This window comes from Rhagoletis pomonella, unplaced genomic scaffold (assembly GCF_013731165.1).
Source record: "Rhagoletis pomonella isolate Grant_MI unplaced genomic scaffold, Rhpom_1.0 Rhpom_scaffold_00006, whole genome shotgun sequence".
In the NCBI taxonomy this organism is placed as follows: domain Eukaryota; kingdom Metazoa; phylum Arthropoda; class Insecta; order Diptera; family Tephritidae; genus Rhagoletis; species Rhagoletis pomonella.
The window spans coordinates 52175085-52190381 of NW_023458560.1; the positions used below are offsets into that span (position 1 = coordinate 52175085).

Here is a 15297-nt window from a genome sequence, read left to right on the forward strand (position 1 = left end):
GGAAGCTCTTCTATGAGCGCACATATGGGCGATGCCCACGTAATGAAGAAGGGATCTTTGGCGACACTGTCGGAAAATTCATCCTCCACGACCAAATGTCCGATAACGGACTGGGGCTGATCGACTTCGCCGGGCCCGAAATATGGTAGTACCTAGTAATGGGTTCTAGCATAAAAATATCCATCAGCCATGTAGGGCTGTCGCCAGATCGAAAAACGAGAAACCAAATCGAGCATGTTGTAACACGTGAGCTGTATGAGCTTTACAAAGACATGGACATAGTGCAGAGAATCAAAATATAACGGCTACGATGTCTTGGTAACGAATTGACAGAAATGCTCCAGCTCTGAAAGTATTCAACGCGCGTCGCAATGATGGTTACAGATGAAGGTGAAGGCCCCCACGGTGATGGAAGGACCAAGTGGAGAAGGATTTGGTTTCATTTGACATTTCCAATTGGCGTCAGTTGGCACAGAAGGGAAACCACTGGCGGGCTTTGTGGAATTCGACTAAAATCGCTTTGGCGGTTACAGCGCCAATAAAAAAAAGAAGAAGTCAGTTAGAGCAGCCCTGTAATATTCCTACCGGTGTGGCCTATCTGCTATGTTGTGAAGATTTCTGCCACGCTTGCGCTTTGTATCCATTTTGTTTATTCATAAGACATATTCAGGCAACTGGGATTTAAAAATGTAATTACAGATTTTCAGTGGTCATTAAATGATACAGATTGTGATGACAAAGTTGGCCACCAAAAATGACCTGTACTATTATTTTTATAAAAATAATCATTAAGTTTGGTTTCATAGGGTATTTTAAACACAAATTTTATTTCTTGCCTAGTAGAAATTATTTATTATTTATTATATTTATTGAAATTATTTGTTTATATCAACCTTCTGTTATTGAATAAATTTTCTTTCCTTTTCATTGCAGTTTCTATCTTGATTTAAAAACATCACACTGGCTTCACCTAATAATACAGCACCGCCCGTGCTTTGGCGCGCGCGTAGAAAAATTGGTAAGTGCTTTAAGAAGTCTTTCATACTATATGATGTGTTTTGTCAATTATAAATATATGTATATACTTCTTTCGATGATATGTAGATAATCTCTCGAGTGGTGCTATCGAAAGGTCGAATTTCTGACATCCCTCTTGTATGACGCTAGATACTCCCCACAATAGTAATAATAATATAAATAGTTTAATAGTGTTCTCATCATATTGTTTTCAAACCAAAAATGGACTATATATCGTCACCTGAGTGGTAGATCGAAAACTTTGCGAGAACGCCATACTTCAGAATTTGGTTGAAGAACGCCCTATCCTAGAATGCGGTTCAAAAACGCTCTATCTCAGCTGAAAATAAATTGAAAATATACTGAGTGAGGGCATTTTTGAATTGGCAGCTGAGATAGGGCATCATTCAACTAAATTCGGAGATAGTGCGTTTTCAATCTATTTCTGTAGTAGGGCGGTATTGAAAAGTTTTCTGAGATACGGCGTTATCGAACTGGCTGCCGAGATAGGTCGATCTTCCACTCAGGTATCGATATTCGAATGACTTCAACGGAGTGACTTTTTATTAAAATTTGTTTATAAGTAATAAAATAAAACTATAACAAATGCCAGCTGAATTACTTTTTCCGATCTATAAAAACCTTAATACGCGGCGGAGCTTTAACCTGTCTGGGTGGTTCTGGTCGTGTGCTGGGGTCTGGTGTTTCGGCCTCCAAATGCTTTATATCATTGCCCATCTTAGCCAATATCTCTTCCAGTGCGGCAATGTGCTTAGTTAGCCTAATAATTTTAGAAGTTGAAAGAGGATTTAGAAACTATTTTTCAGTCGAATAATTGAGCTTATAAGATACCTGTCTATTTGCTCAGCATCGCGCTTATTATTAACGACTTCGAAGTAGCTGAGAAACAAAAATAATAGCGAAAAGATGCTCAAATTAAAGCAGTGGTGATGCTATAAAAAATAGTAGCTCTACGCTTACTTTCGAAGTATCTCATCTTTTGTAACTTTTATCTTTTTCGTCTTCGGCCTCGGTGGAAAAGGTGGCTCATTTTCGGCGCCCACATCACGTAGTGGCTTGCCACCGCTCGCTGATTGCGAAGGCTTGCAGAGTCCAATTGTATTCAGTGCTTTCATGCCACCAGCTTTTCCCTTATCCCAGTATTTTTTAAAGAACTGCGACAGCTGATTATTTTCTAAAGGTATTTCAATCTTTTTGATATCACGGAAAGTATCGAAAATAATGGCGAGGAACATGTTCTGTGAAATAAACTGGCATATAAGATTTGTTTTGTTTTTTTTTTGCTTTAAATGCTGCCTTACAATCAGTATGAAATAGACAATTATTATGAAGGATAGAAAGTATAGTGGTCCCAGCACACGATTTGCTCTCTCTACGGCTACATAATCAAAATCGGCTAGCACCATGCGCATTACGCTCCAAAATGCTAGCGGAAAGACGACGAAGTCTTGATGCGCATCACCAAAGAGCAACATTCCGAGTACGGCATAGGAGAGGAAGAGTATGAGAAAGATGACAACAAAGTTGAGCAGATCCCGGTAGCACTTGGTCGAGTAGAGGAGGAATATAATTTTTTTGTTTTTTAACTCTGTTTAATTTGAACACACTCACCTTCACGAAAGTCATATTCAAGCGGAGAGCTGTTTCATTGAAATTGAAAAATTGAAATACTTTAACCCAAACTAGAAATGCCAAAACAGCCATTAAATTCATGTAATTTTTGTTGAGCCAGCAAATGACATCCAAACTGTGATACTCGGTGGGCTTTGCCTCGACTTCCTTCAAATAGTAACGCAGGTAAAACGGATGAAAGATGTTATAGCTGAACGATACGCTGACTAGCTGCGAGTGAAAAAAGGAAGTAGTGCTAATTTTAAAAGTATTTTCACACATTGTAAATGTAACTTACTTTCGAAATTACTATATCGCATAGATTCCAAAAGTTTTTGATATACTTTTTGCAACCTTGCTTCTTTGCCGCTAATATCCCTCCAATGAGATAGTACAGTGCGATTAGATAGAAAATGACAGCTGCTAAAATAATCCAAATACTGCCCGTCCACACAGCATATTTTTGTACTGTTTTCACTTCGAGAAATAGTAAAACACCACCGGTTGCAGGAACTTCGCCTAGGATTCTGTAAAGGCATTGAAGGAAGCAAGAAAATATTTATAAAAATAGGTAAAAAAAACTTTTTAAGTTAAACGGTTTTATGTTAAACATACATTGCAATGTTTAAGATAAATGTACTAAAAACCAAAAAATAATAAAATAGATACAGTCGTGGGAATTATAAACATATGCATAGACTAGACTAAAATAAAACCGGAGGGCCTTTCATTTGATACCCATGTTGATGGGATTGATAAAACCTACGTTATCCGCCATTTTGTAGCGGCCGCCATCTTGGATTTCAATTTTTTATAGTATATTGTATTCTGCTTGTTGAGCCCTTTCATTTGATACCCATATTGATGGGATTAATAAAAAAAACATAAATTATCCGCCATTTTGTAGCGGCGGCCATCTTGAATTTATAATGATAATGAATAAACATAATTGTATTGTCACCAAAATCCAAAGTGTATACAAACTTTCAGATTAATCGGTTGACAGGAAGAGGGTGAAATTTGAATTACTAAATTTGACCCAAGAATAAAACAAACGGGGTGAGCTAAATAAAACCGTTTAAAAAAAAAATTTCTTTATATTTAAAACACAATTATATATCAGAGAATCTGAAATGCAATACTTCAGCAGGAGGCGGCTATGAGTTGCATCTTATACCGATATTAATACTTTCTTTTTTTTTTTGATTTGTTGGCTATAATATCTCTATGGTTAAAAATAAAAACTATTAAGAGTTGCCACCTGTTTGAAAAATTAAGTTTAATTAAGTTTGTAAGATAACTAAGTATAGCAGCATGGGTACTTATCAAACAAAAGGTGTTTAAGAAAACTTGCTGTCAATAATATTTTTGAGAAGCGCTGCCACCTGTTTGAAAATTCAAATTCAATTAAAATGGTAAGGTAAGTGAAATATTACAATATGGGTATCAAACTATAAGGTCTTAAAATAGCTTTATTTCGAAAATATTTTTGAAAAGGGTTACCACCTGATTGAAACATTTAGTTCTTGTTTAGAAAAATTGTTTGAAACGAAAAAACGAAGCGTTCACAAACACTTTGACTGCGTTTCCTTATACATTCCAGATAATCCCATTTCACAGCCATAATAAACAGAATGCGTACATTATAAAGTCATGAGTGTGCTAGCTGATACTTATTTCATTATAACAAAATCGATAAAAATATCGATAACAAAATCAACAACATAATAGATAACAAAATAGATAAAAATATCTATAGCAAAATCGATATAAAAAACATCGAAAAAAAATTCGATAATAGATAATATCGATAGCGAAATCTATAAAAATATCGATAACAAATTCGATAAAAATAACGACACGAAATTACCTTTATATTATGTAATCTTTTTTCCACTAACTTCATCTTTACTTTTACCATTATATTCATCCTCATCTTTTCCTTAATTTTAATTTAAATTTTTACCTTTTTGTTTATTATTATTTTTTTCATCTACATATTCCCCTTCACCTTTGCCCTTATATGAGTATAGTGTTTAAATTTTGTAATCTTTCTTCCTCTATCTTCATCTTAACTTTAATCGGTATTCTTATCCTCTCCTCTTTCTTAATTTTAATATTTATTTTTACCTTTATGTTTACTATTTTTTTCATCAAACCCAAGGACGGTCCTTTTCAGTTGCTCTAACTTCTTAGTTAAAGTTGAACATTACACTGAATTTAACCAGCAAATGACTACACACATTATTGGCTTGATTATGGGTTTTTCCAGCCAGTAGACTGCCTTTAGGGAGCGCCTCCATCTCTTAAAAAAATATTTGATTTCCCTAGGTACTTAGCCTTTTCTTCATAGTTCATTATATCGGATTTTCATTAGATATGGATGACTCGTAGCATAAGAAATTTTAATTCAAAATACTTTTACTCACTTGACATTATTGAAGAGGTCAGTGTTGTGATTGTAGAGCGTAAATTCGAAAATTATCAAGCGTGTGCCACGATCTAGCCATCCCAGTTGAGCCAAAGCAACAACCAAGTCCAGAGATGCATTTAAATCACGACTCAAGTGCTGAACGAAACCACCACCCCAATAGGTATGCATGCGACCGCTAACTGGCATCGTATCCAAATCGGATGCGGTGCCATATTCAGTGCTGGATTTTGTCGATGGAAAATTTTTGTTGAAAAAATTATTTCCATAATTCTATAAAAAAAAAAAATTCGCCTCACCCAACATGTTCGCCCTTCGTCTGCTGATTCCAATACGAATATATGGGATAACAAATGCCATGAAAATGTTTAACAAAACTCTTTCTGGCGCTGCATTCCTCTGCCTCCACGCGTATTTGCCGCAAACGTGGTATACCCAGTAGCATATTTTCATGCAAAATATTGAGTTCACCTTTCGTGCTTCTATTGCCACTAGCATCACCGCCAGTGGTAGTGTCATCGTCATTTTCTTCTGCCTGCGGTTCTTGTAATACTTCTGGCACAAATACTTCCGCTAGTTCCGACCACCATTCCTCGTACGTTACAACTCGTTCATAGATCATAAAGTGCCGCTTGATGGCGTAATTAAAATAGTATAAGTAGTGGTGGCGTACTGAGACGGCAACTGTTTGGAAGGTGCAAATAATTGAGCACTTAGATTTTGTGTTCAAAATTTCATTTACCTAGCTACTCACCTGCTGTGGTCACCACTATAAAGATGCAGTACAGTGTTATAGATCCCAATGCTCTTCTGATATTTTTCTCGCTATCATATTTCACATTGGTCTCGAAATTCATCTTTAAACTCCGGAGTGGCACAACTGAACACCACAAAACAATCGCGAACAAATTTACAAATAAAATTGCTGTAAAGAAAATTATTTATTTATTTTTCAAATGTCAAATTACAAGAGTGTTGCTTGAAAGTTATCTAAAAGTAAAGTACTAAAGTACCAGACTGCTTGACAACCGAAGGAGGTATGAATGCAAATTTAGAACCATTTTTCATTTTATCCCATTACTTACAGGAGCAAAAAAACTTTTCTCAAAGGGAGTCCAATGGCTGGAAGTGATCACAAGCTCTCATAGAACTAGCATTCGATAAAGCTATTCAACAAACCTGACTCTTGATCTGGTCCTACCGGATGCGGTGAAGAACTGCGACATTTGACCCGGATTTACAAGGTGGCATGTACGACGTCATCTCTAAACCCCAAGCTAACAAGAACAACTAGCCACAGTAGGTATCATTGGTGCGATGAAATCAGACGCGGTTCTCGTGCCGCTTCTAGACCTGCCTGCTCTGCCTACTGCAATTGAGGGAAAAGCTAAGTATACCGTTTACGGCAGGGCTTATTTCAGAGACAATATAGAGGATAAGAAGGCCTGAGGACCTGTGGCTTTCATTAACATAACTAACTGAAACAATGAATAACCAATACCTCAGAAGGCCAGCTACATTTGGAATTCCGACTCATGTCATCGGAACAGAAGTCAAGTGCTTACGACCCAGAAGGCTCCTCTTTTCTAGCATGGACCGATATAACTCTGTTTTTCAGGATGAGTGGAATGGCGTTGAATTACGTTTGCGAATGTGTATATAGAAAGTAGGCTAACCAAAAAACACCTCACCATGCACTCTGACAGCAGAGTGACGCTCCTTGCACAGAAAGCCCGTGAGTTTACCTCAAAGCTGGTGTGGGACTACGTCTAGGTTGTAACACTCATCGAATCTAAAACCCGGTTCACCTTCTTTGAGCAAAGGGAAAAACAATGGAGGAGTGTCGGGGATCGAAGTGGCAGATGTTATCGTCAGGAAACGAACGTATGGGGATTGTTGACTGAAGAACATTCTACTGGGCTTTCATAGGGTTCCGTGAGGCGAAATTTGTATGCATACTTACTGGGCGCGAAGTAAGAATATTATGCAAGGGACATCTTGTGACACTACGAAACACTTATAAGACCCAAAATAGCTGCTTAGGATATCCGATCCTCAATGCACATGCGATAAATAACATTCAACTAAGGCCAATGCCAAGGTTCGTTCGTGATACGTGGAGCAAAGGAGACCTGTATCCAAAAAAAAAAAGCGCACATAGCTCGTCAAGATTTGTGCTGAAAAATATGTTGCAGCTGAACTCCATTTCAAAATGTAACAAACTGGAACTCATGGTGGTGTTGATGACAACGAAATGGCTGATGCATTTTGCTAACGACGGTTCTTTGGAGCATCCAATTGTACCGGAGCTAATTCTTGGGTCAATTCGAGCCGAAACGTTAGCGATCTCATGAAAATCTTTGGCACGATAATGTCAGACAGAGTTGTAGCAAAATCCCTTCTCAGACATAAAAGGAGAGAACTATAATCCCTGATATATATGGTCTCCATCATAGGTATACTATACATCTGACTTTGACGGTAAGGATAGTAAAGAATATTTCCTCCCTAGATGTGAGACCTTCGTCAGAGAGTGTTGGTGCATTTTTTCTTGAGATAAATATATTGACATTGATTACCTATTCGCTTTTCCTCGGAAAACTACTAAGGTTAATCAACAAATAAGAGGAATGTTTCCCCGAACAGTAATTCTTCCCCTTATCCCTTTTATGCTTCTTTAGGTTTAAAGTACGATAGACAACTATGTTTTTATGACTGCGTGTTTGCAAAATCGATCTTAGCTACATATTGTATTACTTTCCATTCCTTTCTATCCATTTCACATTTTTTACGGATGATGAAGGTCCTGCTTTTTGTATAATCCAGATAACTAAAAAAGTCGTAATTTGGGTGACTGAAAAACTTGAGAATTTCCAAAAATATTTGATAGAAATTCTGAGAGATCAGTTAGTCGAAGTATCGTGTGCGTTCACTCTTTCTGTGGACAGCTGCTCGAAACGAAAGCTGTAAGAGGAGCGAGAAGCTTATTGTCGAAGAAATGTTGTATCGCGTTATAAAAGCTGATGCAAAGGCTACATGAATTTGGTTCTGAAAATTAGTCGCTGATTATGGGGTTTCTATAAATTTCTTAGGAGGAGTTCATCCTTTTTGCATCCTTATACGTGTGGGGATGATTTGTGTTGCCAGGAACTCTTTCCTAACTTTGAACGATGGAAATTGGACATATATTTTCTATTGTTTAAAATTTGTACTAGATATAAAGTTTTTGCATTTTAAAACTGTACATAACTTTTGTTATGCATTTTAATACCATTAAACTCTTAAAAAATGTAGACACATTTTTTATCGTTAAAAAACTTCGCACGAATTTTTGGTAATAATTGCTAATAACTGAAATACTAGACATAAATTAATGGTTGGACATAAACTTTCGGTGTATTATTCCAAAATGGGCATACATTTTTGATAATTTTCAAATTGAACATAAATGTTTAATAACTTTAAACTGGACATTATTTTTTTGTTATGTAATTTAATAACTGAAAATATGTATGTAGATTTTTGATCACTTGAAACTAAATATTGTTCATGGTATGAAAACTGGACCCAAGTTTTTGGCAACTGGACATACATATGTGGTAATTTAGTAAAAACCGGACATAATCTAAAAAACTGGACAAATTTTTTATTATCATTTTATAACCTGGCATAGATCTTTGGTAATAAAAAATGGACTAAAGTTTTTCACAACTAAAAATTTGCACGTAAAGTCTTGGTAATTTTGAAACAAGACATACATTTTTATTAACTTAAAAACTGGATATAAAATAAAGGCATTTATTTGGGCACAAAGTTCTGTTGATTTAAAAATTAGACATACATCATTTAAAAACTTTGAAACTGGACATAAATTTATGGTATGTTATGCAATAACTGGACATAGATTTTTTAGTAGAAAAACTGGTCATAGATAAATTAAAGGTATTTATTTTAATAATTGGGCACCGATTTTTGGTGATTTGAAAAGTATGTAGACATAATTTTTATTTTTTTTTAACTTGAAAATAGGACATAACACAGATTTTTGTAGTAGAAAACTAGTAGAAAACCTGGACACACATTTTTATATGGACAAAGAGTTTTGATGAGTTAAAAACTGGACATACATTTAACAAAAAATTTACATAAATTTATGGTGCGTTAGATATGGAATAACAGGACACACTTTTTTTAATAACTTAAAAACTGGACATAAATAAATTAAAGGTATTCATTTTAATAAATGAGCAAAAAGTTTTGGTCTTTTAAAAGCTAGACATAAATTTCTTTTAAATTTGAAAACTGGACATAAATTTATGGTACGTTATACGATAACTGGGTTGTGTAGTAGAAACACTGGACACGCATTTTTCAATAACTGAAAAACAATACGTAGATAAATGGTTTATGCTTTAATAACGGAAGAAAAATTTTGATAACACCGGCACACAAAAAAAAAAAAAGTGTTGTGTGCTTTTGACCAGTCCCAGCTACCGACATGTATTTCGACACACTGAATCAGAATCTGAGGTCCGTTTGACGTGTTCGAGTAAATTCCGAAAATTACGTATTAATGACAACGAATGAACAATTTAATTTCACAAATTTCCTAATAAAAACATAAACCTGCTATTCACACTGACGAAGGCTGAAATGACAAGTATTGTCAATAAGTCAGATTTATTAAATAACAATTAGTTGAAAAAACTCATACGTTCACATACATATGTATGTCTTTATAAAACTATCTACTTGTTGCATAAATCGCAGCAAAGCGGATAAATAAATAAATCGATTCAAGTGCACGCACCTAAGTAAAGAAAAAATACAAATACACTCCTATTTACATATGTATAAGTAAACATCATATGAATATAGATACACTCAGTAGTAAAAGTACGTATACGTACGCACAAAAAATCGCAACATCACGAGCTAGACTTACAACTGTAAATGGAGCGTGTACTGTTAGTGTTATTATTATTTTTATTTTTTGTAAGGGTAAACGCGGCTTCACGAATGTTTAATGAAAATACGAGCATTTAATGTAAGTGCTATATAAACACACAGCTTAGATAATTGAACACGTACATATGAACATACATATGTACATACATGTGAAGATACATATGTAAATTAGACTGCATCACTCCCCATTAAAAAAAAAAAAATAAATCGGTACTGCATTTCCATTGGAATTATGAAATCTATTATATTTTAAGACTTTCACCAGAATATTTCTGAAAAATATTAAGATTTACGTGAGCTAGACCGGTTTGAAAATACCTCGAAAAATGGAGATTTTTATGGATGAAAATAGTTTCTTAAAGAATTAAAAAAATAATCTCCTCACTTGACAAAACCGTTTAAGCTTAAAATATTAGCATGAAATATTAAAAAAAAAATGTTCAAAGGAATCGAAAGGAATGCAATTTTTGATGCTATTTTTTAACTTTTTTTAAAGATTGGTATAAGAAAAACTTGATTAGCTAGATTAAAACTATTCCGATTTAGACTTGTGAGGTATCATTGGAAAGCTATTTTCTCACCTTTTCTATTTCTTTGCAAATAAAGTCATTCAAAGTATGAAAGAGAAAGGAAGGATGAACGAGCGTCATTCCAAGTTGAATTAAGATGTGTTTGTATTTGAAAAAAAAAAACAAAATTGGGACTTGAATTTTTTGCACAGAAATTAAACGAGTGGGAAAATACCTTTCCTTCTCACAAGTCTAAATCGCAATATTTTTGGCCAAGTTATTCAAGTTTTTCTTAAACCAATCTTTGAAAAAGGTAAAAAAACAGGATAAAAAATCTCATTATTACGATTCCGTTGAAAAGATTTTTAAATATTTTTATGCAGTTTTTTAAGCGTAAACTGTTTTTTCAGCTGAGGGGATTGTTTTCAAAAAGTTCTTTAAGAAACTATTTTAATTCATAAAAAAATCCAATTTTGGAGGTATTTTCAATGCGGTGCAGCTCACGTAAATCTTAATATTTTTCCGAAATATTTTGGTGGACGTCTTCAAAAATAAGTTTTGTAATCCCAGTCTAATGTACATACATACGTACATCTACATATGCACCCATTAGCGGGCTTGCCTCTTGTCTCAACAAAACAACAACAAAAAAATAGACGAACGCCAAAATGTTGTTGACAGCCATTTCCGTTTCTCCACCATAAATTTTGCCAACGAACATTTTATGCTTGCGTCGATGATTTTTTCAAATTTTTTTTGTTGTTTTTATTTTAACTTGCCTTTTGTTTTCGTTACCGATTCGTGCTTTTTACCGGCATTTTGTGAAGCGTTTTCACAATTAAAGTGGCTCAAAAAAGCTGCGTTTTATTACTCATATTAATGAAAATTGAGTGAAAGCTGCGAAAGCTTTTGATTTAAAATTTTGATATCTTAATTTGTGTGCAGCTTTACAACAACAAAGCATTATCTTTGGCCGCTAGTTAGCATGTGGTTCAGAGCTTTTCAGCATACTACACATACACACATACAAACACTCTTCATGTTAACAGTTAGTTGCTTTTAAGTTTACTATGCGCCCTTGGAAGATTTACAATTTACGATTTGAGACTTATAATGGAAAATATACAGAGTTTTTAATAAAATTTGTACCGAGTTTTTTTTGTTTCTAATTCGAGTACTTTTTTGCTATAGAAGTGGTATCAAAAACCTAAAGTATTGACTTCCCCGATTTCGTTACCCTTGAGATAGATTCTTTAGGAAGTTAGAAGAGTGAGTAAAATATAATTATTACTCTTAGCCTTGATCGCGTCTGCTGCAGACGTAGACCATTGGGTGGAACTTAAGGTCAAGTATTACTTTCAAAAGCAAATCGAAATCAAGTCTTCTTAGCGCGTAACTAGACCTTTACAACTATTGAAAAGCTGACCCGAATAGTTTTAACTTTTTTCAAATATTAAAGTTTTTCGATTTTTTATTTTAATTTTTTGTGGCGTAATTTTGCAGAACTTTTTTTTTACTTTTCAGGAACTCAAGAACTAGTGAAAAGCTATAAGAACAGTTTTCTTTTATTTTTCTCAAACATTAAATTTTTTCGACTTAGAAAAACTAATTTGCCAGACATTTGTTTTGCTCTTCCGAAACTCTAGAACTATTGAAAAGTTACTCTGAGCAGTTTTTTTCAAATATTAAACATTTTCGATAAAAAAATTTTTTCGGAGTAACTTTTTAGAACTTTTTTTGCTTTAAGGAGCTCTAGAACTACTGAAGAGCTACACAGAAACATTTTAGTTTTCATATTTTAACAAATATTTAACATTTTCAGGTATTTTGAAAAAAAAAAAAATATGTCGGCGTACTCTAGAACTACTGAAAAGCAAACAGTTCACTTTTCACTTCTGGTTTCCATAATTTTTTTTTCGGACTAAACTCAGGATAAGGCAGATTTATTTTCAAACAAATTTTTTTTTTCAATCTGGCCAACCACATTTTTGAATTTTTTTTTTTCAAAATATCTAGAACTTTTTTCCTTTACAAGAACTCTAGAACTATTGAAAATCTGCTCAGAACAGCTTTATTTTTGCATTTTTTCGTATGCAAACTTCGCAGACATCTTATCTAGCCCTTGAAGCCCCTTTAAGAGAAAAAGAGATCAGAAAGTAACGCACTAAGTTGAGGCTATGCTATACTTGGATCACGTGAATCAAGTTATAGTATATGGTTTTGTCCAAGTGCAAGAAATTGGATTTGATTTTGAGATGCATACGTTAGCATTTTTTTCACCGAATACCTATTTTAGTTTTTTTTGCTTCTCTGGTTATGACCAGTTAGGTTATCTAGTAAACGACCTGATGCGGGCTTTATGTATATGAAACAGTTATGGCTTTTTGGGGAAATAATAGCCAGGGAGATTGAGACCAGAATTTGCCTACTGCTTCCTGAGTAGATAATGAGCCATCTCTTCTTCATCAGCGACCTCATTTCTTTCACACAGTGGATTAACATAAAGCCGTTCAAAAACCAAATTCCAGGTTGAAACTAATATAGGTCGAGATTGCTCATTGGTGTATAGTCTAGCGCCGGTTTCATAAACTACCGCAACTGAAAAATTAAACCTAACCGGCAACGCTGCCCATGCAGAAGAGTAGAAAATGAAATGAAATAAAAAGCATAAAAAAAGTGGAAAACGCAAGATCAAAAAACCAAAATCAAAACCAAAGCAAATTAAAAGTCACAATCAGAAAATAACCAAACAGCAAAGACACAACGAAGAAGTTCATTAAACGCCAACGACACAGCAGAGGAGAACCAGATGGCCGATATGGCTAAATGGATTCTAAAGGAAGGTAGGCAAAGAAGATGATTAGTGAACCAAAAGAACTGAATTGCTAAAAAGTAAAACGAAGAATTTATACAATAAAACTAGTACAAAAGTAGAAAACACAGAACAAGAAAATAAAAATAAAATAAGATACAAAAAACATTCGTTTATGGCGCTGCGGCGAACTTGGCGCGCACTACACTCAAACTGTTGCTTGACCGGCCCAACAAACAGCTGAGAGTCAAAAATTGAGAAGTTGGTACGATGAGTGAAAAACTTATTCGCTCAATGCTGACAAGAAGTACAATTGAGTCACGCATTGAGTACGGCCAAAGTATCTCAGTCGTAGGATGCACAAGTGTGCGAGTTTCTGTGAGCAATGTTGCCAGATTCACACAGTTTTAACTGTGAATTACCGATTTAACTCAGTCATGTCCAACGCTGGCAGAAATCCATTAGCCAGTGCAAAATTTTTCTTCAAGCTCCTAATAATCCTTTCATGGTCGTCTTGCTGATACTGGACGTAGTCTACTTACGGTTTGATATCCTTTCGTATTGGGGACTTGAACTAGTTCATCAGCCAATCATAACAGTGGACAAAGCACTCCTCACTGTGAACAGCCTTTTACTGCAGATGTAACTTGCTTAGACTCAAGAGCTCCACAAATCGCCTCCGGTCTACACGTTGCCAGAAGAACTTAGCCACCTTGCATTCCAAGGTCTTCGCCCAGCGCTCGCTGAGCTGAATAAACGCCCATCTGTCAAGAAGCAGACCGCATGAGGTCAGGGAACTCCCAAACCTCTATATCCGGAATTAATTCCTCAAGGGTTCCCTACTTTGCCAGCTCATCGACCATGGAGTTTCCAGCGGTTTCACTGTGACCTGGAACATAAATAAGCTTAATAACAAAGTTACACGATGCAGTCGATAAGGAAGTCAAACACTCCTTCACCGTTCTCGAACTCGCCGTCAAGAGCCAAGAGCCTTGATAGCTGTTTGGCTGTTGGAATAAATAGCTCTGATCCAGTACTCCATGAACTTACAGGATTTTACACGAACTTGCAGGAAGTTGCAGGAAAAATGTTCCCGTACTCCAAAATCCTGTAAATGAGAGCAACTTTTGGAGAGTTGTGTAGAGAATGAAGTTGCAAGATTTTACCCGAACTTTTTCTTCTGGTAAAATCATGAAAAGTGTCAAGCAATCACTGGTTGACGTTTTTACAGGAAAAATTTTTTTTTGTTGCCCGTACTTTTTGTTGTTACTTACTTTTTACTCTCACTTCAGAGAGTAATTTTGCTGTTGATAGTTTTACAGGATTTTTCACGAAAAGTATTGGATCAGAGCTAATATTTACCTCTTTAAAAGGTGTTACCCCAGTGAGCAACCAATCCGAAGCCTCTTTTATCGCGGCCACCTCTGCTTGGAAGATACTGCAGTGATCCGGTAGCCCAAATTTTAGGTTGATGGAAAGTTCTTAGCAGAAGACACCTCCACCAAACTTCCCATTCAGCTTCGATCCATCTGCAGATACTGCAGCCCTCCCATCCTTGCGGTCCAAGAACCGGCGTGCAGTGGTCTGTCCGAGTCGGTAGGAACCCGAAGCCTTTTAGAGAACGGCTCATTGTCTGTGAGCTACTTAGGTGACTACAGGCGCTCTGTAAATGAGGTGTATAGGTAAATAATCGAAGTGCAGCGGAGTGGGGTTGCATTGAGCAGATAAGGCGATTAGTTATCTGCGCGATTGCGGCGAATTGCGCCGAGTTCTCGCTCCAGTTTCTTAACGTTGCTTTTGCATATATGAATGAGTGTGTCTTTGCATGTGTGTAAGTGAGTGAGTGAGTACGTGTTTGTGGTACGACTCATAAGAGTACAATTACACGAATAGTTGAGTAGCAGATAAATTCGCCGCAAAAATAACAA

The 15297-nt window shown here is 35.5% G+C and overlaps 2 protein-coding genes across 2 annotated transcripts in view; one reads left to right on the plus strand and one right to left on the minus strand.

Moving 5' to 3' along the window:
* The first annotated feature begins 955 nt into the window (after positions 1-955).
* LOC118740930 (dual 3',5'-cyclic-AMP and -GMP phosphodiesterase 11-like) overlaps positions 956-15297 on the plus strand; it is a 307854-nt gene continuing 293512 nt past the window's right edge. Inside the window, exon 1 of the mRNA XM_036472690.1 lies at positions 956-1018. The gene's annotated coding sequence lies outside the window, so the exon portion shown is untranslated. The remainder of the gene's footprint in view (positions 1019-15297) is intronic.
* LOC118740933 (polycystic kidney disease 2-like 1 protein) lies at positions 1632-5999 on the minus strand. Its single transcript, XM_036472694.1, has 9 exons — positions 5835-5999; positions 5380-5764; positions 5079-5303; positions 2948-3176; positions 2650-2880; positions 2340-2582; positions 1999-2276; positions 1870-1917; positions 1632-1798 (listed from the first exon to the last, which is right to left on the minus strand). Exons 1-9 carry the CDS (start codon positions 5935-5937, stop codon positions 1636-1638), a joined length of 1905 nt encoding a protein of 634 aa, XP_036328587.1. The 5' UTR covers positions 5938-5999; the 3' UTR covers positions 1632-1635.

Coding starts and splice junctions, on each gene's coding strand:
- LOC118740933 (XM_036472694.1), bottom strand. CDS start 5,937: ATGAATTTCGAGACCAATGTGAAATATGATAGCGAGAAAAATATCAGA. Junction 3,177..5,078: donor GACCTCTTCAATAATGTCAA/GTGAGTAAAAGT, acceptor ATGCCTTTACAG/AATCCTAGGCGAAGTTCCTG. Junction 2,583..2,649: donor TGAATATGACTTTCGTGAAG/GTGAGTGTGTTC, acceptor TACTCGACCAAG/TGCTACCGGGATCTGCTCAA.